The sequence below is a fragment of the Thermothielavioides terrestris genome, chromosome 2, assembly GCF_000226115.1.
Source record: "Thermothielavioides terrestris NRRL 8126 chromosome 2, complete sequence".
Lineage (NCBI taxonomy): Eukaryota > Fungi > Ascomycota > Sordariomycetes > Sordariales > Chaetomiaceae > Thermothielavioides > Thermothielavioides terrestris.
In genome coordinates, this window is record NC_016458.1 from 1,298,647 (window position 1) to 1,321,590 (window position 22,944).

At 59.3% G+C, this 22,944-nt stretch overlaps 7 protein-coding genes across 7 annotated transcripts; 2 read left to right on the top strand and 5 right to left on the bottom strand.

Annotated features, from left to right (window-relative positions):
• The first annotated feature begins 1,890 nt into the window (after window positions 1-1,890).
• On the top strand, window positions 1,891-4,668 carry THITE_2111906 (uncharacterized protein). The gene has a single exon (XM_003651461.1). The coding sequence runs from the start codon at window positions 1,896-1,898 to the stop codon at window positions 4,533-4,535; it is 2,640 nt and encodes an 879-aa protein (XP_003651509.1). The 5' UTR covers window positions 1,891-1,895; the 3' UTR covers window positions 4,536-4,668.
• Window positions 4,669-6,702, bottom strand: THITE_2111907 (uncharacterized protein). The gene has a single exon (XM_003651462.1). It carries the CDS (start codon window positions 6,167-6,169, stop codon window positions 4,838-4,840), a length of 1,332 nt encoding a protein of 443 aa, XP_003651510.1. The 5' UTR covers window positions 6,170-6,702; the 3' UTR covers window positions 4,669-4,837.
• A 1-nt stretch (window position 6,703) lies between these two features.
• On the bottom strand, window positions 6,704-8,409 carry THITE_2111908 (uncharacterized protein). Its single transcript, XM_003651463.1, has 2 exons — window positions 7,486-8,409; window positions 6,704-7,410 (listed from the first exon to the last, which is right to left on the bottom strand). Exons 1-2 carry the CDS (start codon window positions 8,160-8,162, stop codon window positions 7,233-7,235), a joined length of 855 nt encoding a protein of 284 aa, XP_003651511.1. The 5' UTR covers window positions 8,163-8,409; the 3' UTR covers window positions 6,704-7,232.
• A 1,437-nt stretch (window positions 8,410-9,846) lies between these two features.
• Window positions 9,847-11,236, bottom strand: THITE_2153916 (uncharacterized protein). Its single transcript, XM_003651464.1, has 4 exons — window positions 10,912-11,236; window positions 10,756-10,844; window positions 10,558-10,689; window positions 9,847-10,498 (listed from the first exon to the last, which is right to left on the bottom strand). Exons 1-4 carry the CDS (start codon window positions 10,962-10,964, stop codon window positions 10,320-10,322), a joined length of 453 nt encoding a protein of 150 aa, XP_003651512.1. The 5' UTR covers window positions 10,965-11,236; the 3' UTR covers window positions 9,847-10,319.
• A 322-nt stretch (window positions 11,237-11,558) lies between these two features.
• THITE_68540 (uncharacterized protein) lies at window positions 11,559-16,671 on the top strand (the record flags this gene model as incomplete). Its single annotated transcript, XM_003651465.1, has 4 exons — window positions 11,559-11,982; window positions 12,264-13,932; window positions 14,135-14,417; window positions 14,603-16,671. The coding sequence occupies exons 1-4, from the start codon at window positions 11,819-11,821 to the stop codon at window positions 16,669-16,671; spliced, it is 4,185 nt and encodes a 1,394-aa protein (XP_003651513.1). The 5' UTR covers window positions 11,559-11,818.
• A 364-nt stretch (window positions 16,672-17,035) lies between these two features.
• On the bottom strand, window positions 17,036-18,619 carry THITE_2169909 (uncharacterized protein). The gene is made up of 4 exons (XM_003651466.1): window positions 18,184-18,619; window positions 17,947-18,115; window positions 17,732-17,879; window positions 17,036-17,616 (listed from the first exon to the last, which is right to left on the bottom strand). The coding sequence occupies exons 1-4, from the start codon at window positions 18,299-18,301 to the stop codon at window positions 17,281-17,283; spliced, it is 771 nt and encodes a 256-aa protein (XP_003651514.1). The 5' UTR covers window positions 18,302-18,619; the 3' UTR covers window positions 17,036-17,280.
• Window positions 18,620-18,916: 297 nt separating this feature from the next.
• Window positions 18,917-20,245, bottom strand: THITE_2111924 (uncharacterized protein). Its single transcript, XM_003651467.1, has one exon. It carries the CDS (start codon window positions 19,793-19,795, stop codon window positions 19,166-19,168), a length of 630 nt encoding a protein of 209 aa, XP_003651515.1. The 5' UTR covers window positions 19,796-20,245; the 3' UTR covers window positions 18,917-19,165.
• Window positions 20,246-22,944: the final 2,699 nt, after the last annotated feature.

Here is a 22,944-nt window from a genome sequence, read left to right on the forward strand (position 1 = left end):
ACCGCAGCCCCGGGCCCACAAACGCACCTGATGAGACCTACTGCACAGTGGCGACCTTGCTTTTCGGCCTCGGTCCCGCTGAAATCTTCGAAAACATTGGCTGTGCCCGGACCCCAGGCGGAGGGGGAACCTATTTCGTCACGCCTTTTACTACTCCTACCCCGTCGACGGCCTCCACGGCCCACTCGTCAAGCAGCACAAGCACACAATCCAGCTCCCCCTCACCTGCCACGCCCCAGCAGACAGTGACGTCCCCCGCAGGCGCCGCGACGTCGTCGTCATATCCTCCCGCCGCCCCTGATTCCGGATCCAACAATACAGGGGCAATCGTCGGAGGTGTCATTGGCGGCTTGGCTTTCGTTGCAATCTGCGGCATCGCAGCTGCGTACGTCCTGAGGCGCCGCCGGGCTCGCCGCGTGAACCCACTCGATGCCGACGCGAAGTCTGCCGCAGCCGGGTGGGGGCCAGCTGAACTGCCGGCGGACAATGCAGGTGGAGGAAAGCCAGTCGAGTTGCCGGCAGACATTGCTGGCGGAGGGAAGTCAGCCGAGCTACCGGCAGACAATACCGGTGGAGGAAAGTCAGCCGAGTTGCCCGCCTCCTAGGTAGAGTTTGGCATGGCAGCAGGGGGACGGTCTGCGGAGTTCATTATATACCTGAATAGGTAAGTAGATACAGCGTGCGCGGAGCAGACAGGCAGGGCAGAGAGATCGAATCGCCTTGCATACGTGAATCAATGTTTGAGAATCAGAAAGGATGGGGACAACGACGACTTAAGGGAAGCGGCACTTACATCTCAGGCATGATTATGCCAGACAATGAACCGGTGTGTCTAGTGGATAACGGAGGGGACTTCCAAGAGTCGGGAAAGGGCTAGCGAGGTGCACTAATCCAACCTCTGCTATCACATCTAGCATACTCCCGCACGAAGTCTAGCTAGACAAGCTTGGGAAACTGTCCGCAAGACATGTCCGTATGGCCGGGTTTTTGGAAGCAACTGGAAAGGAGTCGCCAGAAAGGCACATATCAAGAAGGGCAGATGCAAAAAAACAATCGAGGACTTGTCTCTGCCTGGAACTTGCGGAGCCCAAAACGCGAACATATTGGAACTCGCATGGTTTGGCGCCGTCATGCGAGGAGACCCTGAGAAACCACAGCCATCTCAAGCCTCTCGCGTTTGTACGTGGCCGTCACCAGTCCTGGCAGACCCGCGAGGCTACCGTTGAATGAAGAACACCGCAACACTCTGCTAGACTTATTCCGAAATTTCATCGCAGAATTGGAATGTCATCCCTCGTGTTGCGCACGCCTCTGATGCTCAAGTTCATAGATGAGCTCAACTGAAGTTGGGCTTGGTCTGCAGCCCTGTCAACCAGCTGTGCGTTGTGGGGCTCCTATTGAACCCAGCCAGTGGGGCGACTGGGGTCAGCTGCAGGGATCCCTCAGAGTGTGGGGAACAGTGGAACTGCCTGCTGGGCGCTGTCCTGTGGCCCGCAACCTCTCAAGGTTCCCATCGTCATCCAACACTCAGGCCCACAGACGACAGACGGTCCTGCACGGCACGCTCCAGAGCGCGACGCTGCCACCGCGCCGCAGCTCTCTCGGCATGGAGCCTTTTTCATTTGCTAGCTCCGACTCGCTGGACTTTCCGGTCAGCATACGCATGTGAGTTTCTTTACTTTCTTTACCCTCCGTTTCTGAGCTCTGACCGATGAGCTGAGAGGTGTGAGCGGCGCTGCGGTGCCGGGGCGAGTGAAGTGCTGACGTACATTCCACCTCGATTTAGCATCAACCTCGAGGGTGCAGAGCCTCCGCTCCCGTTTTCCACCCTCCTTGAGCACCCAGAACTCCGATACATCGGATCCAACCAAAGGTCGGTACTGGCATACATCTCCATGTCCCATGTCTGCTCCCTCTTTGGCGATGCCCACGCTCACTATGACACCTGCCCGGCTTGCAGTCCCCACTCAGACCTCTACGTTACCGTCCAGGTCTGGGCCGGCTCCAAGCCCCTCACTGTTCCCGTCCAGACGGCCTACAAGTCGTTCCGGACCGAGAGAAGATGGAACGAGTGGCTCACGCTCCCTATCCCGTACTCGTCTCTGCCGCAAAACTCCCGCCTGGCCATCACCATCTGGGACTTGTCCCCGGCTGGCGGCGACGGCGCAAAGGGCCATGCAGTTCCCTTTGGCGGGACGACACTCCCGCTGTTCGACAAGGACAACCAGCTCCACAAGGGCCGCCAAAAATGCCATGTCTACAGGCACAGGGAAGCCGATGGCAATGACGACTCACGAACTCCATCCTTCCTCCCCAGGAGGCAGGCGGTGAAGGGGGCACCCGAAGACCGGGAAGCCGATGAGCTGGACCGGATGGAGAAGTTGTTCAAGAAGCACGAGATGGGCGAGATTCCCCGCGTCGATTGGCTTGACCAACTCGTCTTCCGAGGCTTCGAGAAGCGCGGCCTGCAGTCTGCCAGGTCATCCCGGAAGGCGGCCCAACGGCGGCAAGCGGCCCAGGCCGATGGCGTAGGGGAAAAGGCAGACACAGAAGCCGACTCTGGCCCGCAACCGTCCAGTTTCATGCTCAACGTTGAGCTGCCGAGGTTTGATTTCCCGGTTGTCTTCGCCGACCACGAATATCCGCCGCCTCCGGTGTCGTCCTATCTCCAGCTCTCTTCGTCCCAATCAAACGTCATCCTGAAACCGCCGCCGGAGGTCCAATTCGGCCCAGGTATCAATGCCGTTGGTGACGACGAGGGCTACGGCGGTCGCCTAATCCCGGTGTACGACCCAGAGGTTGCGGCGAAGGACAACCCCGCGGAAACCAAGCATCGGAGGCTCGTGCGGAGCCAGCACCGCAGCGGCAACATGGATAAGGACCTGAAGCCGAACGCGAAGGTCCGAGACGAACTCAACACGATCATGGCGTACTCTCCGACCCACACGCTGACGCCTGAGGAGAAGGACCTGATCTGGAAATTCCGCTACTACCTAACCCGTAACAAAAAGGCGGTCACCAAGTTTGCCAAGTCGGTCAACTGGCAGGACGTGTCGGAGGCAAGACACGCTGCTCAGATTCTCGGGATGTGGACGGATATTGACGTCGATGACGCCTTGGAGTTGCTCGGCCCTACCTTTGACAGCCCGGCTGTGCGCGCCTTTGCTGTCGACCGCCTGCGCAAGGCTGACGACCACGAGCTACTGCTGTACCTGCTGCAGCTGGTGCAGGCGCTGAAATACGAACACATCTCGCCGCAGTCCGGCCACGAGGTGACACAAGATTCGTCGCTCGCTCGCTTCCTCATCTCGAGGGCTGTCAGCAGCTTCACGCTCGGCAACTACTTTTGGTGGTACGTGATGGTCGAGTGCGACGACAAGTCGCAGGACCAAGGACCGCACAACCAAGCGGTCTATGGCAAGATTGCGTACGACTTCATGACGGAGCTCGTCAAGCAGCCAGGCGGTGAGGAGACGCGGGCGACGCTGCGAAGACAGGCCGAGTGGATATCGATCCTCTCCAAGATCTCGGGCGAGATCAAGGCGTCCAACGAATCCATCGCCAAGAGGACCGAGCGGGTAAAGCACTTCTTAGCCGATCCCAAAAACGAGCTCGTCACCATCGACCCGCCGCTTCCCTTGCCGCTAGACCCGTCCGTAGAGATCATCGGCGTCGCACCTGAAGAAACGGTCGTCTTCAAGTCGTCGCTGCATCCGATCAAGGTCTCGTTCAAGACGACTGCCGGCCGCAAGTACCCCATCATCTTCAAGACGGGCGACGACCTCCGCCAGGACCAGCTGGTGATCCAGATCATCACGCTCATGGACGACCTACTCCGAAAGGAAAACCTGGATCTGAAGCTGTCGCCGTACAAGATCCTGGCGACGAGCACCAGCGCGGGCTTGTCGCAGTTCGTCCACTCCATGAGCTTCCAGGCGATCACGTCCAAGTACCGCAACAACCCGGCGCTCTCCTACCTCAAGCAGAACAACCCGGACAGCCACGGGCCCCTGGGCCTTCGGAAAGAGACCTTGGACACGTTCATCAAGTCCTGCGCCGGCTACTGCGTCATCACCTACATCCTCGGCGTCGGCGACAGACATCTCGACAACTTGCTGCTCACCCCCGACGGCCATTTCTTCCACGCCGACTTCGGCTACATCCTCGGCCGCGACCCGAAGCCGTTCGCGCCGGCCATGAAGCTGTCCAAGGAGATGGTGGACTGCATGGGCGGCGCCAACTCGGAGCACTACCGCCAGTTCAAGCAGTACTGCTTCCTCGCGTACAGCGCGCTGCGCAAGAACTGCAACCTGATCCTCAACCTGTTCTCGCTCATGGCCAACGCCAACATCCCGGACATCAAGCTCGAGCCGGACAAGGCGGCGCTCAAGGTCAAGGAGCGCTTCCACCTGGAGCTGAGCAGCGAGGAGGACGCCATCCGGAACCTGGAGAGGATCATGGACGATAACCTCAATGCGCTGGTGCCGGTGGTGATCGATAAGTTGCACGAGCTGGTGCAGGCGTTCCGGGCTTAGGCGGACGGGGTATGTTTGGTATGGGCTGGACTGGTCAGGTCACTTTGGTTTTTCTGTCACTGCAGGAGTTATAGAGTCAGTGGGAGGTTGGTCTTTTAGCGGAGTTGGGCGCATCCTCATCCTCTTGCATGGAATACATGAACATCGTTGGAGTTGACTGACACTGGGATGGGACCAGGATTCCGAGAGGGTTGCTCACGCGTAAGCTCAACAAGAGGTAGATGGGTATTTTACACTCATATTGGCATTACTGAAGTTCGGACACTATGGTACACCGGATTCATTGGAGGATCCGCAGACTGCTATGTGTCCTTGAACACAAAGATGCTCTTCCCGGGCCGGAAGCCCTCCAGCGTGCCCTGGATGGTGTCCTTGAGCACCGACTCCTCCGTGTCCCAGTTCCACTCGACCTCCTGGAGCGGCGCCTCCTTAAACTTGCCCTCCCTCATCAGCTCCAGGATCTCGTTGATGGTGTCGCGCTTCGCGGCCGGGTTCTCCTTGGCCCACTCGCTCAGCCAGAAGCCTTCGAAGCGCAGCCGCTTGAAGATCTGCTGCCCGGTTGGGAACGGGAAGCTCTGCCGCGACATGCCGCCGTACGTGACCATGCAACCCCGGGGGCTCAGCGCCTTGACCATGGCGGCCGCCGACTTGCCGCCGACGCAGTTGAGGCCCAGCATGACGGGCTCGCGGCCGCCGCGCGTCCACTCGTCGCGCAGCCGGTCCGCGAAGGACCGGTCGAGGAACTCGCTCTCGGTCACGACAACGGTGGCCCCGAGCTCCGCCAACTCGCGCTTCAGCGCGGCCGTCTCCTCCGGCGTCGCCCGCTCCCGCACGACGTTGATGCTGCGCAGGCCCCACAGGCGGCCCAGCTGGATGGCCGCCCGGCCGACCCCGCTGTTGGCGCCGTTCTGCACGAACCAGGCGCCGCCCGTCGCGCCGTCGCCCCGCGCGAAGCTCTGGACGCTCAGGTCCACCAGGTCCACGTAGTCGCGCAGCATCCGGTACGCGCTGCACGGGTTGACGCTCACCGTCGCCACCTGCGCCGCGCGCAAGCCCTCCCGGCCCTTCGCCCCGCCGACCCGGATCAGCTTGCGCTCCGCGCCCTCGACCAGCGCGTGCGTCCGGAACGTGCCGAACCCGCTCTGCGCGGGTATCACCCAGTCGCCCTTTTTCAACCCCCCACCCCCACCTGCACCCCCGCCAATGGCAACAACCTCAAAACACCCTTCATTCCCGGGCACAGCCGCCGGCTCCGGAGTGCCCAAAAGCCGCTCGAACGCGGGCTTGGCGCCGTACGTGCCCTGCACGGTGTTGACGTCGGCCGGGTTGACGGGCGCGGCCAGCGCGCGCAGCAGCGCGGCGCCGTCGGGCAGCGCCGGCGAGATGGAGTGCGTGTGCAGCGAGAGCACGTCGCGCGGCTCGCCGAAGCGGCTGAACACGAGCGTCTTGGCCAGCGTGTAGCCGTACGGCCCGGACTTGTGGCGGCGCGGGGGGAGGCGGATGCTGGTTGGAATGGGGAGACAGGAGGGAGGGGTGGTGGTGGTGGTGGTGCTGGAAGTGCTGGGGAGGAGGGGGAGGCGTGGGCGGAGGGCCAGGCGGAGGGGGAGGTGTCGTGGGTTGAGGGCGGAGGCCATTGCTGTCTGTGGTGGCCGCCGTGGGTTGAGTTGATGTTGTTGTTCGGCTCGCTGTTTTCGGAGGGTTGTGAAGAGGGAATTGGAGACCGGAAGCTCAGCGAGTGGTCAGCCCATGCAACTGCAGGCCTGGGTATGGCGGTACCAAGGCGAACTGCCCTACGGTGGCAGCCAGTGATGTCCAACTGAGAGTTGCTGTGAGATGATGTTACCGGCGATAGCTTGCCGAGGTCGGTTCGGCGTCAATCCGGTGGCCCGAAGACATGACGTCTTGGGATGGCCACAGCTCCACCATAGCTTCAACCAATCAAATTGGCCGAATCTGAAGCTCCCGCTCCATCGCATGGTAGTGAACTGCTCACCACTCGCTACGCCCTGAAAGAAGCGATTCAGCGGCATATCTTTGTTACATGTCCATTGGAGCTCGACACTCCGAGCACGCTAGGTGCGAGCTTGTTTGCTTCCAGCTCACCGACAGCCGAAGGGCGAAGTGCGATCCTCAGTGCTGCCGTACTTGGTAGAGCCGGTCTCTGTTCCGGCCCGTCACTCACGTAAGCCTCCCAACTTCCACCACTGTCCCGCCATTCGCGTATCCGAGAGCATGCTCTGGCGGAAGAACAACGCAGACATGTTATATTTCAAGCCCAACTATGAGCAGATCGCCATTTTTTTTTTTACTAGCCGCAGATGCAGCTAAGCTCAAATAACACGAAAGAAACCAGCCGTAACTTGGAAGTATGTAGTAGGGAGGTAGTCAGTCATAACTTGAGTGCTGCGTAACAAGGGGTCAACAACAGTGTCCCCTTCCCAGTCTCGTCGCTCTGCCTCATCCCCCAGTATCCCCCCTTCGTTTCCTCCCCCAGACGCAAGATTATAGTTATGTGTGTAACAATAAGTCAGAGTAGCCGACCGGCCAAGTTTTCCCTTTTGTGGGATGAGTGTACAGGACGAAGATGTCGGGACAAGATCGCTTGTGGTCACACCACGCCCCAGTATTGTCAAAGCCAACAGGAAGAGCAAACAAAAAAAGGCGGGCAGACCCGGCGTTTTTCCACGCGCTTTCGGTTCAAAAACATGAGAAACATTGCGGGCACCACAACAGCCACAGAGCATACGTGGTGAAACGCACCAAAAAGAAACCTTCGTCAGAAGAAAATGTGGACGTTCTCGTGAGGTATGGATAAGGAAGAGAGAAAAAAGAAAGAGCTGGGTATCTTGCGTCTGCACCTCCACAACACTCCCCGCTTTCCGCCTGCGCTGTAACCGGCATGTGGTCCCCTGGGCCTGGGTGACACGACATGGCGGATCCGCGATATTACTTTATATCCTTGAACAAGTCGGTCCCAAAGCCACTGTCATTAGGGATGCCCAGCTTCGAGTTCAGCTCGCTCAGCTCGGGGATCTGGGGTGGCGGCGGGCCCGTCGGCTTTTTGTCGTCCGTGGCGGGAGGCGAGAGGGGCACCGCGGCCTTGTTCGCGACCCCCTCGTTGGTGAGTAACCGGCCGAACCAGCCGCTCGACCGCTTGGCCCGACGCGAGTCGGTGACGCTGCCCGCGCCGCGACTTGGGGGCCGTCCGCCCTGCTGGCCCGCGCCGTCCCCGTTGGCGTATGCCGTGTTCAACAGGCCGCGACTGAACAGGCGGCGGATGCTGCCGGGCCGGTTCGAGAGGGTCGGAGACGCAGGGCCGTCTTCAGCGCGCCGTTTGGTGCCCGTGGGTGAAGCACTCGCCGGCTGCGAGTTGGGCGACGACGCCGTGTCCGGTTTGCCATTCGTCGCCGAGGCCCCCTCTTGTTGCTCCTTCTCGAGCTCTGGCGTGTCGGGCGGCGTCGCCGCGACGGGATCCTCCTGAACCGGCGACGGTAGGGGCGGGGGAATGTCGGTTCCGTCGGTCAAAGAGCCAAATTTGAACTCAAGTGCGGGGAGCTCGAACCGCTTGTTCGTAGTAGCAGAGCGGTTGGCAGGCGTGGCGGCGCTGGTGTTCCTTTGCGACGTCATCTCGAACCAGTGTGTAGTGAGAGCCGCGGAGGATTTAAGCGAGCGTAGGCTGACGAGACAGTCGCGTGCAATTGGCGACGAGAACCAAGGAACCAAGAAATTAACGGTATGAGCGAGCGGAGGGCGGCGGTGCAGCGCGGGAACGAGGGAGTCGCGACCGTGCAGAAAACGGAAAGAAGGGATTGTCCAAGCGTTGGGCGAACCAAGCAGCAGACGTCAGTCAGCTGGCTCAGTGCTTTCCAGTTGCCTGCCGGTCAGGCAAATGGAAGCCGAATGGAAAGGAGACCGAAGGCCAGGGCAAAGGGGCCAGGCTGCAGCTGTGTCTTGAATGAGTGGCGCTTGGGGGCCCTGGGTGCGCCGGGTGGCTGGTTGCCGAGAGTGTTTGTGTGTGAAAACGAAACGGTGATCGCCGCTGAGAATACCGGGTTTGTCCAGGTATCGGACTACCGTGGACTGTGTAAGAGGCGACGGTCACAGCCAGGCTGACTTGCACCTCTATATCAGGTATGAGTCTGTCGATGCGCGTTTGGGAGGCGTCTTGGTTGCCCTAGGCTCACAATGCATTGTCATGCCACGGAGTGGAAGTCGCCAGAGACCCCAGGAATCCAACTCCTGAGGGAGGCAGGGAGAGCCCGCCGGCCTGCGAACAGGAAGGGAAGGCGGGTCGGTTGTCGTCCGAAAAGGGCAGTGCCCTGGCTTTTTGTTCGCTTGCCTGGCCCACGGACCCATAACTAATGTAGTATAGTGTAGTTCACTGTGGGGCCTGACGTGGGATGGACCCATCCGCCTTGGAACACTGGAGGTTATAGAGGTCCCGCCAAGACTAATTTCGGCCAATTGTCGGCAATGTTTTTACAACGTCAGTACCCCGCCAAGACCGCCAAGGGGTTTGCACTATCGCCACGGGTTAGCCACGGGTTAGTTCGCCGGGGGTGCGGGGGGCGGCGCCAGCCCCCCGCTGGTTAGGATTCGGGTTAAGGTTAGGGTAAGGGTCAAGGTTAGGGTGTGGGTTAACTTCGTTTTCTTTTTTTTCAATTTGGTTGAGGTTTGGTAAAGTTGTTGCTACGAGTCTTCGCGATTGTGCATTGTCGATGTTGCTCTAAGTCGTCGCGGCCCCGCTCACCCCGTGGTGATTGTAAATACTTGTAAGCGGCAACCTCCGAAATTAGTCTTGGCGGGACCTCTATAACCACGACCCTTGGAACGGACCCTCTTCTCGGCTCAGGGGAATTCTTGAGATTTTCTTCTTTTCCTTACAATTTTCCCTACCCCTCTTCTTGTCGCCAGCGACGTTGGATGTCGAGATAACGGTACCTCCTGTGCAGTCTGTGTGCTGAAGCAACGAGCCACAGGCCACGATCGCGCGCTCCTGGTGACACTTTCGCATGGATACTTGAGAGAAAGTTAAGCAGATCTCTGAAGCAGGCAGCCTGCACTCAGCCCAGTGCAATCTACGGAGATACATCCAAGCAGCTGCATTTGGCTGGGAGTCACGTTATGTGACGGTGTTTCGCTACCCGAAACGTCGGTGCGTGAACGGACGTGGCAAGTGAAAGGTGCATCAATACCTAGTGAACCCCTATCATGTAACAGAAACTAGAAGGCATGAAAATGGGATGTTGCTGCTAATAGCTCTATTGCTCCCTACCTTAAACAGATTGCCAGGTTACACTTACGAACATCAATCGCCATCTCCGAGCCCGCTATGATCAACGCGAGGTCTGTCTACATGCCCTGGCCGGCTTGCAAGTGATTCAAAACCCATGGACGCTGTGCTGCAGTGCCTGAGTACGTCTCCACCGATGGAAACCCCGATGTTATGTCTATGCAAAACGGTTGTTCCCTGGGGTCGGAATCTCCTCCGTTGCAGGTTGCCTTACTAGCCAGTCCTGCTACACTCCCACGCCACCAACACCACGCCCTTTGATCAGGGCTTGCTGTTACTTGTACGTAGCCTTCTTCGCTCTGATACCAGAGCACTACCTATCCCGTGCGGCCGTCAACAGCGCCGCCTCTAAAGCCCATCCACAACTCCGACCCAGATGTGTTGCACCTGCCTTCCCCCCAACTCCTTGAAATGGCAATATGGTACCAGCGCAATTCACCATTCCTTTGATGCGCTCGCTCTTCATTTCGCAATGGCCCGCTGTTCGATTACTATTTTGGCACCGCATACTGCTGCGTCCACGCCCTGGCCGTGGCAATGGCCGCCTGCTCGTCCTCTTTCCAGCTCTTGGCGACGTCGGCGGCTAGCGGATCATCCGGGTTGGGAGCACCCAGCAACGCTTGGATGGAGAGCAAAATCGTCCGAATCTGGAGCGCGGGTGACCAGTTGTCTGAGATCCCTGATTAGCTCATGTCAGGCCTGCAAGATACTCCCCCCAAAACAACGCACTCTTCAAAACATCCAGGCAGATGCGGCCCAGCTTGTCGACATTGGGATGGAATATCTTGGTCAGGAAGCGGATCTTCGGCGGGGCCATCGGGTAGTCATCGGGAAGGAACAGCTCGAGCTTGAAGATGCCACCTGGATGCCATGTGTAAGCTGCCCAATGCTCAGTGCTCCATCTCGTTTGGGGCATGCAGGACGCACCCTCGTACGGGGAAGACGAGGGACCGTGGATCTCGACGTCAAAATACCGGAGGTTGTCTTCGTGTGGCACGGCACTGATGCCCGGCACACTGACCAACCCAAAGTCAGCAGCAGGATCCAAGCAACGAGAGGGACAGGCATGGGCGGTTGTCGTACGGTTCAGCCATGAGCCTTTCGGTCTCCTTGATGATCCGCTTCGGTAGTGCCATGGTAAAGAAGCACCGTTGAGCAGAGTTGGAAGAGAATGGAAATTGTGATTGAAGCCTCAGAACAACACTACAGCGCCGAGCGAGGTGCAAAGGAGGGGTTGGGCAAGCCTGCGATGTCGCAATCAACGTCACACGTGCTGGTCCGGACCTGGGAAGAAAACGTATGCAGAATGCCAACGACCGTCGCTACGGGCACAGGAGCGGGCGAGGGGATGCGGTTGTAGTTTGTAGGCAGTTAACTGCCAAAGAGCGTTGTCGTTGTTGAAACCGAGGGGACAGTGAAGCGCGAACCGAAGCCGGGGCAAAGTGGGATGTTTGCCCAACAGAAGATCGACCAGGCCCACAAGGCAGCCGCGATAAGCGCACGGGCCAGTCTGTCCTTGTCATTTGGGGCCAGCCGCCTCCCAGCGAGCGGATATTTCCGGCCGCGGATAACCACGCTCACCCCCTGCTAAGTTAACCACATTCGCTCCTCTGGCTTTTGTACCCTGCGTCGACCACCTTGATGACCATCCCGAGCATCTTGGGAATCGTCGCCGTCTGTTGACCGATTCGCCGTCAGCAGTTCCCCTATTTTGCTTCAGTTTCTCATTTTCATATTTTGCCTGCTGGAAAAGGCACAGCCGGAGCTGTCGGGCCCCTGCAGATGGAGCACCCTGGGCAACCAATTGAGCACGAAGCATTAACTTGAGGTCGTTGAGCACCCCTCATACGCAGTGAGCAGCAAGCAGATCCAGCAACTGCTCTACATATCTGCAAGGGGCCGGGCTGCCAACTGACTGCGTGATCTCCATGGAGAGGCGACCCCTTGTGACCCCGCTCACAATGCTACGCGCCTCACACCTTGCATAATCATGCCTTCCTCCTTTGTCCGCCTCGCCGATGCCCCGAGGAAAGGAAAATCCATCAAATCCGCCTTCGAGAGCGAAAGTTTCGATGCCGACGTGACGATCCATGTTGATGGCCTGGTCGGCTCGGCGACCATCTCGCCGTGTGGGCGGGATGTGGCCCTTGCGTCGTAAGGAAGCCTGCCCCGTGCGCTCATTGACTGCCACTCGTCTGACGCCCACACAGACCTGAAGGCCTTGCCATCATCGATCTGGACTCGCCATGGAGCCCTCCTCGCCGGCTGAGTAGCCACGGGCTTCCGTGGCTCGTCGTTGACGTGCAGTGGTCTCCCTTTGCAGCTCGCGACTACTGGATTGCTTCCACGGCGAACCATCGCTGTCTGGTGTGGAACCTGAACAAACGCGACGACTCGCCCTCGGGAGCCATAGAGCATTCTCTTCAGGCCCATAGCAGGGCCATTACGGACATTAACTTTTCCGCCCACCACCCGGACTCTCTGGCGACATGTTCCGTGGACGGCTACGTCTACTGCTGGGATCTTCGGAGGCCGAGGCAGCCCGCGCTCGCCTTTTGCGACTGGTTCGCTGGTGCTACTCAAGTCAAGTACAACCGCCAGGATCCCTACGTTCTGGCCTCCGCCCACGACCGCTGGCTTCACATATGGGACACCAGGCGCGCCGTGGAGCCTCTCAAGACCATCAGCGCCCACACGTCCAAGATATACGGCATCGACTGGAATCGCACAAAGTCCACCTGTGTCGTGACGTGCTCGCTCGACAAGAGTATCAAGTTCTGGGATTATGGCCAAGATGACGAGACACCCCAGCGGGTAATCCGCACCGATTTCCCCGTATGGCGAGCCCGGCACACTCCTTTTGGATACGGTCTGCTGGCAATGCCCCAGACAGAGCCGGGAAATCTGTATCTGTACGATCAACGCGCCGGCCCCGAAACACCCGTGGACGGCGCCGTACAGCCCACTGCCGTCTTTCCTGGCCATGGCAGTCACAAGGCCAAAGAATTCCTCTGGAGAAGCCGCGGCGGCGTCAGCAACGAGGGCATAGACAACCGCGAGTTTCAGTTGGTCTCCTGGGGCGAGGACAAGGAGCTCCGGCTTCACAAGGTTGAGCCTGAGCTTCTCGAGTCCGTGGGTCACGTCCGAGGGACCCCGCTGATGGAGAACTTGAATGTCACTCGAAGGGGTGCCACGTACAAGACGTTCCGCACCGTCAACGATGCTATCCACCGCGATCGCAGGATTCCCACCATGAGCGATCGCCCCGGCAGTGGCGGACAGTTCCGCCAGAGCGCTCTGAGCATCGGCCTCAACTCGAGTCTCCGTCGAGTGGGCCCCTCGTGGAGGCCCACGTCCATGAAGGCAAAAACGAACACAAGCAGGCACGTGGACAAGACTCAGCTTCAAATTGGGTGGATGAAGGGCATCAGCATGTCGAAGAGGAAGCCGAGCTCCGACTCGCCCGGTCGGGTGCATTCGAGCCTGTTCAGCCCGGGCTTCGATGCGGGCTGGGGCGAGCCTGAAGCCATTCAGGATGAGTTCTTGCGGATCAGCAACCAGCTGCCCAACGTGAAGTGGGACAACATCGACATGGATTCTCTCACCCTGAACGCTTCTCTGAAGGGACCATGGGGCGTAAATCGAGAAACTATCTTCATCAAGGTCAGGGTAGACATTCCTACCGGTTACCCAAAGACCAAGGCCCCGAGATTCTACGTTGAAAAGTCTTCGTTTATGCCAGAGGAGACCCACCGCAAGATCGAGCTTGAGCTGTACGAGCTTGCAAATCGCTTCCTGCAGCGGAAGCAGAACTGCCTTTACATGGCCTTCTCGTACCTGCTGGGCGAGACCGACCTGGAGTCCAGTACCGCCTTCTTCGAAAACGTGCGGGATCTGGACGATGACCTGGATGCGCTAGCCGATGAAAGCTCCAGCGAGGAGGACGAGAACGACATTCCCACCGGCGGCTCGGCGTCCATGTCGCAGGAGCTGAGCGCCAGCACCGAGCTGGACCCTTCTGCAACCCTGGCCTCGGCTCAGCGCCAGGCCGTTACTCCACTGCCTGTGTATTGCGGCGCCAGGTTCTCCAATGACGGTCGCCTGGTGTGCTTCTTCCCGAGCAAGGAGGAAAAGGCGAAGGCATTATTTGGCCTCCCTCATCCAGAGTCGTATCGGGACCGACCTAAAGGAGAGCCCACTTTTGCGGGTTTCGGGCGCTTAGCCCACGACTCGCCGCCCCCGAAACATCGGTTCCACGACGAGATCTCGGCGACAGACGACCAGTCGGGGGAATCAGACAGCGAAGACTCGACGTCATCGACCGACTCTGAACCCACGACGGTGCACAAGATCGATCTATGGTACCAGCCCGGGCGCCGGTTCCGCAAGAGCTGGAGCGCGAACGAGTCCGCACGGTCCAGCGGCGGCGGTACCGGGACCGGTGCCGGAACGGGGACCGGCACAGGGACCAGCCGGAGGCGGCCGAGCAAACCGAAGAACATCATCACCATATATAACCTGCAAAGCGAAATCCCCTCAAAGAAACAGTTCGCTCAGGAGTACGCCATTTTTGGCGATGGGGCCGATGTGTGCAGCCACAATGCGGCGGTCGCCGAGAAGTATGGGTACCAAGACCTGGTCCATGTCTGGAAATATGCTGCTCTCCTGCTTCGGAGAGATATCCCGCTGGAGATACACGGTCTGCAGCACACAGGACAGCCCGTACTTGTCATTGCCAGGGATGCCGTTGCTCGTGCCAACGAAAAGGTCGGAGACGACAGCCAGGCCACAACCCCCGGATCCAACCTCGCCGGCCGGGTCAGATGGGGTTACCACCCTCTGGCCCGGGACTTGATCAACGATCTCTTCGACTATTACGAGAAGATCGCCGACATCCAGATGTTGGCGATGCTAGCCTGCATCTTCGGTGATTACTCTATGGAGGAGGAGGCCGCCATTGCAGCTTCGCATCTTCCGCAACCCAAGACGCCGCTGCCGATGAAAGCGCCTTCGTTCTCGCTCGAGTATTTCCCGACGGACCCGGCACTCTGGAACCTGAACTACAGGAGCCAGGCCAGCTCGGCCATCACGACCCCTAGGACGGCCAACACGCCGGCACTGTACTCCGACCCGCCGAGCTCAGACGAGACGGCCGGGTTCGCCGAGCCCAGGTCGCACCACTCTTACTCATGCGGAGAAACGCCACCGAATGCTTCCCGAGAGCACCTGCGCGAGGTCAGCCAGACGCAGAGTCTATCCACGTCCCCCAGCAACAGGCTGTTCCACCGCTCCAACTCAACTGTTGCCGCCGCGATCGCTGCTAGTCTTCCGAGAGCACTTGCCGGCATCGTTTCGGGGTCCCCTCCAGATCCCATCCGAAAGCGGCCGAGCCCTGCCGAGGCTATGCTGAACGCTCTTACTCCTCACGCACTTGTGTGGGCAGGTTCAAGCACGTCCGGTGCTGGTCCTGACACCCCTGGGACGTCGAGGACGTCTTTCTCTGACGACGAGCCCTTGAAAGACGATCTGATGGCCATGGTCCCGATAGCTGTCTCCTGCGTCCCGGAAAACCAAGGCCTCTTCGACGACGACGGTTGGATATCGGGCCCCTTAATCGATCGCAGTCGCTTCAAATTGTACTCCAACTACCGCTACGCCTACGCCGAGATGCTTCAGATGTGGGGTCTGCCCCTATCCCGCCTCGAGATTATGAAATTCGACGTGCTCAAAGAAGACGCGCTGTCCCCCGCTGCAGCCAGCAAAGAAGGCTCAGTTCCCAACAACACGCCCCTTTACCCCACTGGCGCCGCCTCCCCGACCTCCCCGTTCGTCGACCGCCGCAGCATGTTCCATGAACTCGCCACTTCCGGTCGTGGCCTTGACGTGACGGGCTTCTGTCGGGTGCACCCAGGCGTGCCGCTCGAACCTGTAGAGTACCTCCGCCCAACAAACCCGAACCTCGGCTACGGCAGCAACCCACAAGTTGTGAACGGCTCCAACGGCGTCTGCCACCGCTGCAGCGCCGAGCGCGACGGCGCCGACCTCGTCCCGCAGACGGAAATGCGGTGCGTCTACTGCTGGGAGCCCGTTACCGGCCTCTTCGCGCCCTGCCTCTCGTGCGGGTGCGTCTCGCATGAGGCATGCCTCGCCGACTGGCATGCCATGGGCGGCGGCGAGTGCCCCGCCGGGCATGACTGTTATTGTCTCGAGGACGCCAGCAACGCGACGCCGGACAGCTGGGCCGGGCTGCAGGTGGCAGTCCCCATTTGGTTTCACGGAGACGTTGAGCGGGTCGGGCCCACCGGTCAGACGCCACGGTCAGGCACACCCACAACTATCGCGAGCGCCAGGTCGGCGAGATCCCGCCGCAAATCCGCCCCTGCCGACGCCGCCCGGTTCCACATGCTCCGCCGCACGCACACGGACTCGTCCGGAACAACGGGGACAGAGGGCTACGGCACGGAGGCCGTGCCTCACACCCGCCCGAGCCTCGGCAGAAACCCCGGCGGCGGCAGTTCCCGCCGACACAACAACAGCTACCGCGGCCACCGCCACGACAACGGCTACAACGACGACGACGACGACCTCGACCACCACAGCCACCACAGTCACCACAGCCGCAGCCACAGCAGCCACAGGAACAGGCCGGACCGCGACGGCGGCGGCGGGCTGCTGCTGGCGGGCGTCAAGCCGCCGCCGCGCGGCGAGGAGCCCGTCTCGGCGGCGCAGCTCAGCCTGGGGAAGAGGCTGAAGAAGCAGCTGGAGGAGTCCGGGCGGCCGGGGGTGCCGCGGAGGAACTCGGGCGGGTTGGCAATGTGGAAGGCTGCGGGTGGGGGTGGATGATTGGGAGGCGTAGAGTCGGGATGAGGGGTCGGGAGGGGAGGAGGGGAGGCCGGGAGCGGAGATTGAATGAGGTGGTGTGTGATGATGGGATGTGGTGATTTAATGAGGTGGTGTGATTTGACGTGGCGTAGGATGGTTATGTCTGTGATGTAGGATGGTTATGTGTACGATGTAATGCTGATGTGTAATGTCTTTTGTGCCTTACTTGCGGCGATGGTTCCCATATCGGGATTGAACATGATGAATTTGGGTCACTGTTGTGAGACAATTCGGTCAATCTCAATGCAGGAGCACTGCTGCTTGCTGAGCGAGTATTGGTATGGCATGCTCCAAACTTGTCAGAAACGAAATCGCTTTTATATGTAGGGAAGAACAGACTGAAAACCTCGTGTTTGGATGACCTCGCGACTATTTTACGCATTTTTTTTCTTTTTCTGTTTGTTTGTTCATCCTTGTGTTGCTTCGAGCACCGACGTAGACTTCACAACCTCATTACAAGCGAACCTTGGCCGAGAGACCAGCACATGTACCCCTTATTCCATCTTAGCCGGCCCCTCCGACCCTCATCGACAACGTCCTTATTCTCACATCAAAAAGGCAAAGGAAGACTCACGGCCAGTGCTTCCCAAAGAAATCCAGAACCGTCTTGTAGCCGCGCGAGTACTCGGCCTTGACGCGGTCGTTGGACAGGTCCGCGCGGGCGGCCATCCAGCCGTGGATCTGGTCGCCGAAGGTCTCGACGTGCTTCGCGCTGGTCTTGAGGTTCTCTTCGAACTGCTTCACCTTGTCGTGCGGCTCCTCCTTGGACGCCAGCAGCGCCAGCGGCACCTTGATCGTCTCGGCCTCCTTGGGGTCCACCATGGCCGGGTGGCACTCGGCGCCGATGGAGAACGGGTTCGCGTCGGACGAGGTCACCAGGCTGACGACCTTGCCGCCCCAACAGAACTGGAGAGGGGAGGTTGTTTAATCAGTATGATGGGTTTTGTTTTTTGTTGTACATACTCTTACGATCCGAGGTGTCGGATAGGGAAGGGGGGAGGAGGGGGGAGGGTTTGCTTACGCCAACGATGCCCCACGACTTGACCGAGGGGTTTTTGGCCTGCAAGGCCTTCACGAACTCGGGCAACTTGCTGGCCACGCCGGCAGGTGGGTTTTTGCCGAAGAAGGCGCCCAGGTTCTTCTGCTTCTCGGGCGTGTTGGGTGGATACCTGAAAGGGGGCAGATAAGCGGTGTCAGCGTTGAGACGGGTTGTGAGCGAGGCTGGTGGGCACGCACCACTCAATGGGACAGGGCTCGCCCTTGAACCAGTCCGGGATGAACACCTTGTACTTTTGGTGGTGGCTTGTTGCCAGGATGTCGGCACCTTGGACGGTCTGGTCGAAGTAGCCAAAAATATCGTAAATGACGACAATTCCCTTGTTAGCGTCGGCAGGGCCGGTCACGTCTGCGGAACGTGGGAGCCGTTGTCAGCTGGCGACAGAGAGAAGAGTGATCGCGGATGAAAGGGCTTACATGTCTTCAGGCCGTCGACCTCGTCGTAGGAGCCCTTGGCGCTGTAGCCCGTGGACACCACGGGCGGGATGTTGCAGCAGGCCTCATTGTGGCCGTGGGTGGCGGGCATAGTCGACATCTTGGCAACTGTTTGCGTCGTCGGCGTTCTAGCTGAGGGGTGATTGTTTGTGGAGAGCCGGGATGAGCTGGTGTTTGATCGCTGGGGGATGCTGGAGATGCTGGACAGCTCGCGGGCGTAAGTAGGGATACCTCGCCGTGATGAGACAATGGCAGCAGATGCGGGGTAGGCAGTTCTGCCGGCAGCAGCTTGGAGACGCAACTGATTGAGCGCGGGCATATACCTGTGCACGATATTCGACGCCTTATCTCCAGACTACAAAGTCAAGTTCGTGAGGAGCAGTTCGAGAGCGGCTACCCTATATAGAAGAAATTGAGTGTGTTTGGCTCAGCCTGCGGAGAGAATGATGTGATCTCCTCGGTTCTTCCTGCTGCTGCCGACACGATGCGGGGTAGCTCCGGTTCAATCCAAGCTCTGATGTCACGCCTTCACCCCGCCTGCATCTGCCGATACCAACCCACCAATCAGCACTTGGTTGATACCCCGCACACTTGGGCTTCTCAGGTGAGTTCGGGGTGAAGATACGGAATAATCCGTCCACTTTGCGTCCACAGTGTCCCTACACAGTACACTGTATTGCTGGTCTGGAACGCAGCTCAGAGGAACATCGAAGGGGTCCCAATGAGAAGCAACCAAGCCAAAGAAACCATTACTCACTGCTTTCGGGACCTTCCTTTCGCCCATTGCTTGCCGATGTCTCTACAATAAACTCGCAGTCACCATCCGATCGATTGCCTGTCGTACAAAGCGCAATTACCAACTCAACACAAAACGGCCGCCCAAGCCGCAGAAAAATCGGAGAAATCAAAAGGAAGGGCGTTGTTCGCGGCAGGCGCAATTCTTGGCTTCTCCAGCCTCGTCAACTCAAACACCAATTTTGTATCCCGACCTCCTCATATCATCCACCGCCTTCATGACCGTCCGCACCTCGGCGTTGAATCGCAACTTGCTCGGTATCTCGCTTAGCGGGATCCATTTTGCGTCGAGCTTCTCCCACTCCTCCTGCGTCCCGGAGTCCCGAGCAACGGTGCAATCCGCCGTCGCGGCGAAGAAGTACACGATCTTCAGCGCCTCGGTTTCCGACTGTGGATCTGGGTACATGCACGCGCCGACGAATTCGGTGCTCGGGTAGCCCTTGGTGATGTTGGGCGGCTTGCTGGACGTGTCCGCACGCTCAGACTTGGGAGGCGTCGCGCGCGTCTCGATGTCGAGCCGCAGCGGCGTGACGCGGATGCCTGTCTCCTCGTGAGTCTCCCGCAGCGCCGCCGCGAGCATGCTCTCGTTGAGGTTTCTTCTGCCCTTGGGAAGCTGCCAGAGCTTCAGGCGGTTGTTCCAGATCACGAGCACCATGGCTCGCGCCAGGTCGACGGTCACGGTGCCGCAGGACATGCCCAGCGCACAAGCCGGCCGGAAGATCATGCTTTCGTCGACTTCATCCAGCCAGAGATCCAGCTCCGACTGATCGCAGTTGGGCGGAGGCTGCTGCCGCACCATTTTGGGTTGAATGACTGACGGAGACCCGCAGGTAGAGTGACGGCCAATTTGCGATTTGTTTTGGTTTAGGAGAGCCTGACGGAGGGTCAGAAAGGCAACTGACTTGCACGGCCACAGAGACTCCATTAAGCGCAGCGACGTCGAATCTCAAAACCAAAAAAAAGCTGCGCTCCCTCTGCCCTTTTTATCCCCGGTGGCGTTTTCCAACAATTGCCAGCTCAGGACCGCCGCCGGTGAGCTGTGACCAATCAGTGTTGTGGCTGCACCGACTCCCTTCCTTTCAGGTCCTCATGCAGCAGCCGCTGCATCAGTGAAAGTCGAGCGACTGGTGAGCCTGCGAGACCGGAAACGTGTGCTTGAACGCCATGGCATGCAGGCAACAGGAACGCCAGCGAATCATGCACCCCCGCAGGACCCGGACATCGGGTGTAGTGTATCGACGCTAAGCCCCAGGCTTCCGGGGGGTTCCAACCGCCCTGTGGCTGTGGGCCCGGCTCGTGCGGAATGCAACCTGGCCGCGGTCGCTGGGTCGCTGCAGCATCACATCGTGGATGTGCACGGCGTTAAGCTCTCTTGCATCTCGTCAAGTCAACAGCGGTGGTCTGACCAAGCACACCGAGGTCTAGGCCTACCATACTTGTCCAGATTTAAGGAATAACGCGGTAACTACCAATCACGCGCCCTCGTCGCTCTGCCTTGACGGTAGGATTCCACGGAGCAACGGACTACCCAGCCGGGGCAATCTCAATGACACGATACCCTTGCCGACCGGTGAGCTGGCTTGCAAGGCATCGCGCCATGGTACTTGATTCTCGTTCCATTTGAAACATGAAAAAGGTTGCGGTGCAGAATGCCACATCTTGGCTAGGTAGGATAGCCTGTGTGGCTTGTCATACGCCGCATGTGGAATCATCCGCCATGCTAGCGCTTCTCGAAGGGAGGGAGACACACGCACAACTGCAACCCCGCCCAATCGCTTGATGCGCTGTGTCTCCTTCCTCTATATCTTGCGTCTTCCATACCCTTGTTGCATGGCGAGCTTGTCCCACCCACCATGCGATTTCGATGCCAGACCATGGCAGACTCGTCGCTTTGACGGATGGGTCAAGCGGCACGAGTCGCAAGCGATGCAAAGTAGGATGCCTCCATGACGAGGCCGGCATTTGCAGGAGTTGATCTCGTTTCTGCACCGGAGCGCGTGAGCCAGGGGCGGACCCGACCAGAAGCTGCGAGCCATGACTATCCGCAGCATGGTCGTACCGATCGAGACAGAGGGCATGATTTCCGAGTTGGCGTTACATCCTTCCATAGGATGATGTCTATCAGTCGCAGCTGCACACTGGCTGCAGTGAGAAATGGAGCTCTTTGGCTTCCTTGGGCTTCTCGAGACTTGTCTTTATCTTCAAACTCCCCACGATCTCGATGGCCTACATCGAGAAGTGCCGTCGTGGGTCGTCCAGGCCGCATGTCTGGCCTCTCCAAGTGGCGGTCAGTGCAGGCAAGGGGCTAACTAGACTCAACCGGGGGGCAAGAGCCCCTTACCGTTCATCGACTCCAATTTATCATTGGCACCCGCAGGAAGTAATGGATTGAACAGCGGCGCTTCGGAGCAAGACCCAGCGCCAAATGCTCCCTAACTGGGCAGATGGGTCCCGTCCTTTGGAACTTAGATAAAGCACTATCAGAATACCTGCCAGTCTCCACCCGTAGAAGATCGATCCCTATTTCGCGCTCAACTTCCCAAACCGTCGGCATCGCTATGGGTCTGCAACTGGTTCCCGCAACCAACAAGCAAGCAGACAGCTAGCAGTGGATGAAACAGCTGATTTCCTTCAGCTTGACCTCACGGAACCGTGATTTGTTCACTGTCGAGCGCTGCCATCCGACTTTGTCCACACCAAGTTTCTACTCCCGACCCATCCGCCCCTCATTATTCCCTTCTCGAATTCTAACCCTTCCTCTTCGCGAAATGCCGTTTGTTGCACGTGGACGTGCCACAGCAGACGCAATGGCTATCTCAAATCCCATACCGGCAAAGGGACCAACTCGACCTCTCTCGCGGGCAGAGAGACTCGGCCGCGGTTCTAGAATAGGAAGAAGCCACCGTTTTCCCAACATGGTAACCCGTCGGGACGAGGCGGCAGTGCTACATCTCGGCTCCGGCCAAGTGCGTCGAATCAGACCATTCCCCGGAACCGGACCGCGGGCCGCTCACCTGGAGAAGAATCCCACCTCCCCCCCCTCCCCCCCCGGTTGACGTACATACATGTACGTATGTCGTACATACCTAGGTAGGTAGGTAGGTACCGCTAAGGGCAGGTCTGCGGAGCCGCGGCGATCGCCACCACATCTGCTGAGCTTGGCCCCTGGCTCAACCGGGCTGCGGCATACGGCATGGGTGGGAGAGGCAAAGGAGAGAGGGGTACACTAATCAAAGGGGACAAGCAGCTCACCTGGGATTGCCATGGCGGGACACGGCCGGCTTTGCTTGTTGTGGCGGGCAAGTGCCCGGTGAGCCCCACGGGCGGGCAGCAGGCACGGCAGCAGGTTTTTTCTCTCACCGACGTTGCACTTGAATATATTTCGTCCCGTTTGGCGAGACGTGGGGGTGGGGGTCAGACTGTCTGCCGGCCTCGCCGGCCGGGAGGCCGCTCTCGTGATAGCCGGGTGGTTGGTTGTGGCACGGGGGAGCATGCAGCAGCGGAGGTTGGTGGGGGTGCAGGCGCGGAGGGGAAAGATATCAATGGCATACTGATCGAAAAAATCGCATCGAGCAACGGAGTCCCTGCCGCACAGGACATAGTGTAGGGAACAACTCAGCCGCTCTACAATCCCCCTCGCGGACGAACCGCCGGTGTCCACCGTACCCGCGGCTGCAGCTGAGCTGCAGAAGGGATGGCGGCCACGGACCGGTTCGCCGCGGGTCCCGTCCGAGATATCCTACACTACACTATTGAAAGGCACGCTCGGCAGGGGCAGGGGAGGGGGTGCAAGCGAATAATTGCCTGCAGCATGCGCCGCGCCGCGCCAACTGGGCAATTCCGTTGTAGCGAACCTGATCCCACCGGGGGCCATCACGTGTATATCTGCTGATGGGCACCTGTCGATGCAACGTCGAGCGCCACCTACCCGAGCCATGCGGATCGAAG

Coding starts and splice junctions, on each gene's coding strand:
- THITE_2169909 (XM_003651466.1), bottom strand. CDS start 18,301: ATGTCGACTATGCCCGCCACCCACGGCCACAATGAGGCCTGCTGCAAC. Junction 18,116..18,183: donor GGTCGACGGCCTGAAGACAT/GTAAGCCCTTTC, acceptor CACGTTCCGCAG/ACGTGACCGGCCCTGCCGAC. Junction 17,880..17,946: donor GAGCCCTGTCCCATTGAGTG/GTGCGTGCCCAC, acceptor GCCCCCTTTCAG/GTATCCACCCAACACGCCCG.
- THITE_2111907 (XM_003651462.1), bottom strand. CDS start 6,169: ATGGCCTCCGCCCTCAACCCACGACACCTCCCCCTCCGCCTGGCCCTC.
- THITE_2111924 (XM_003651467.1), bottom strand. CDS start 19,795: ATGGTGCGGCAGCAGCCTCCGCCCAACTGCGATCAGTCGGAGCTGGAT.
- THITE_2153916 (XM_003651464.1), bottom strand. CDS start 10,964: ATGGCACTACCGAAGCGGATCATCAAGGAGACCGAAAGGCTCATGGCT. Junction 10,690..10,755: donor CTCGTCTTCCCCGTACGAGG/GTGCGTCCTGCA, acceptor CATGGCATCCAG/GTGGCATCTTCAAGCTCGAG. Junction 10,499..10,557: donor CTGCCTGGATGTTTTGAAGA/GTGCGTTGTTTT, acceptor CAGGGATCTCAG/ACAACTGGTCACCCGCGCTC.
- THITE_2111908 (XM_003651463.1), bottom strand. CDS start 8,162: ATGACGTCGCAAAGGAACACCAGCGCCGCCACGCCTGCCAACCGCTCT. Junction 7,411..7,485: donor GACTTGTTCAAGGATATAAA/GTAATATCGCGG, acceptor GCAGGCGGAAAG/CGGGGAGTGTTGTGGAGGTG.
- THITE_2111906 (XM_003651461.1), top strand. CDS start 1,896: ATGTCCCATGTCTGCTCCCTCTTTGGCGATGCCCACGCTCACTATGAC.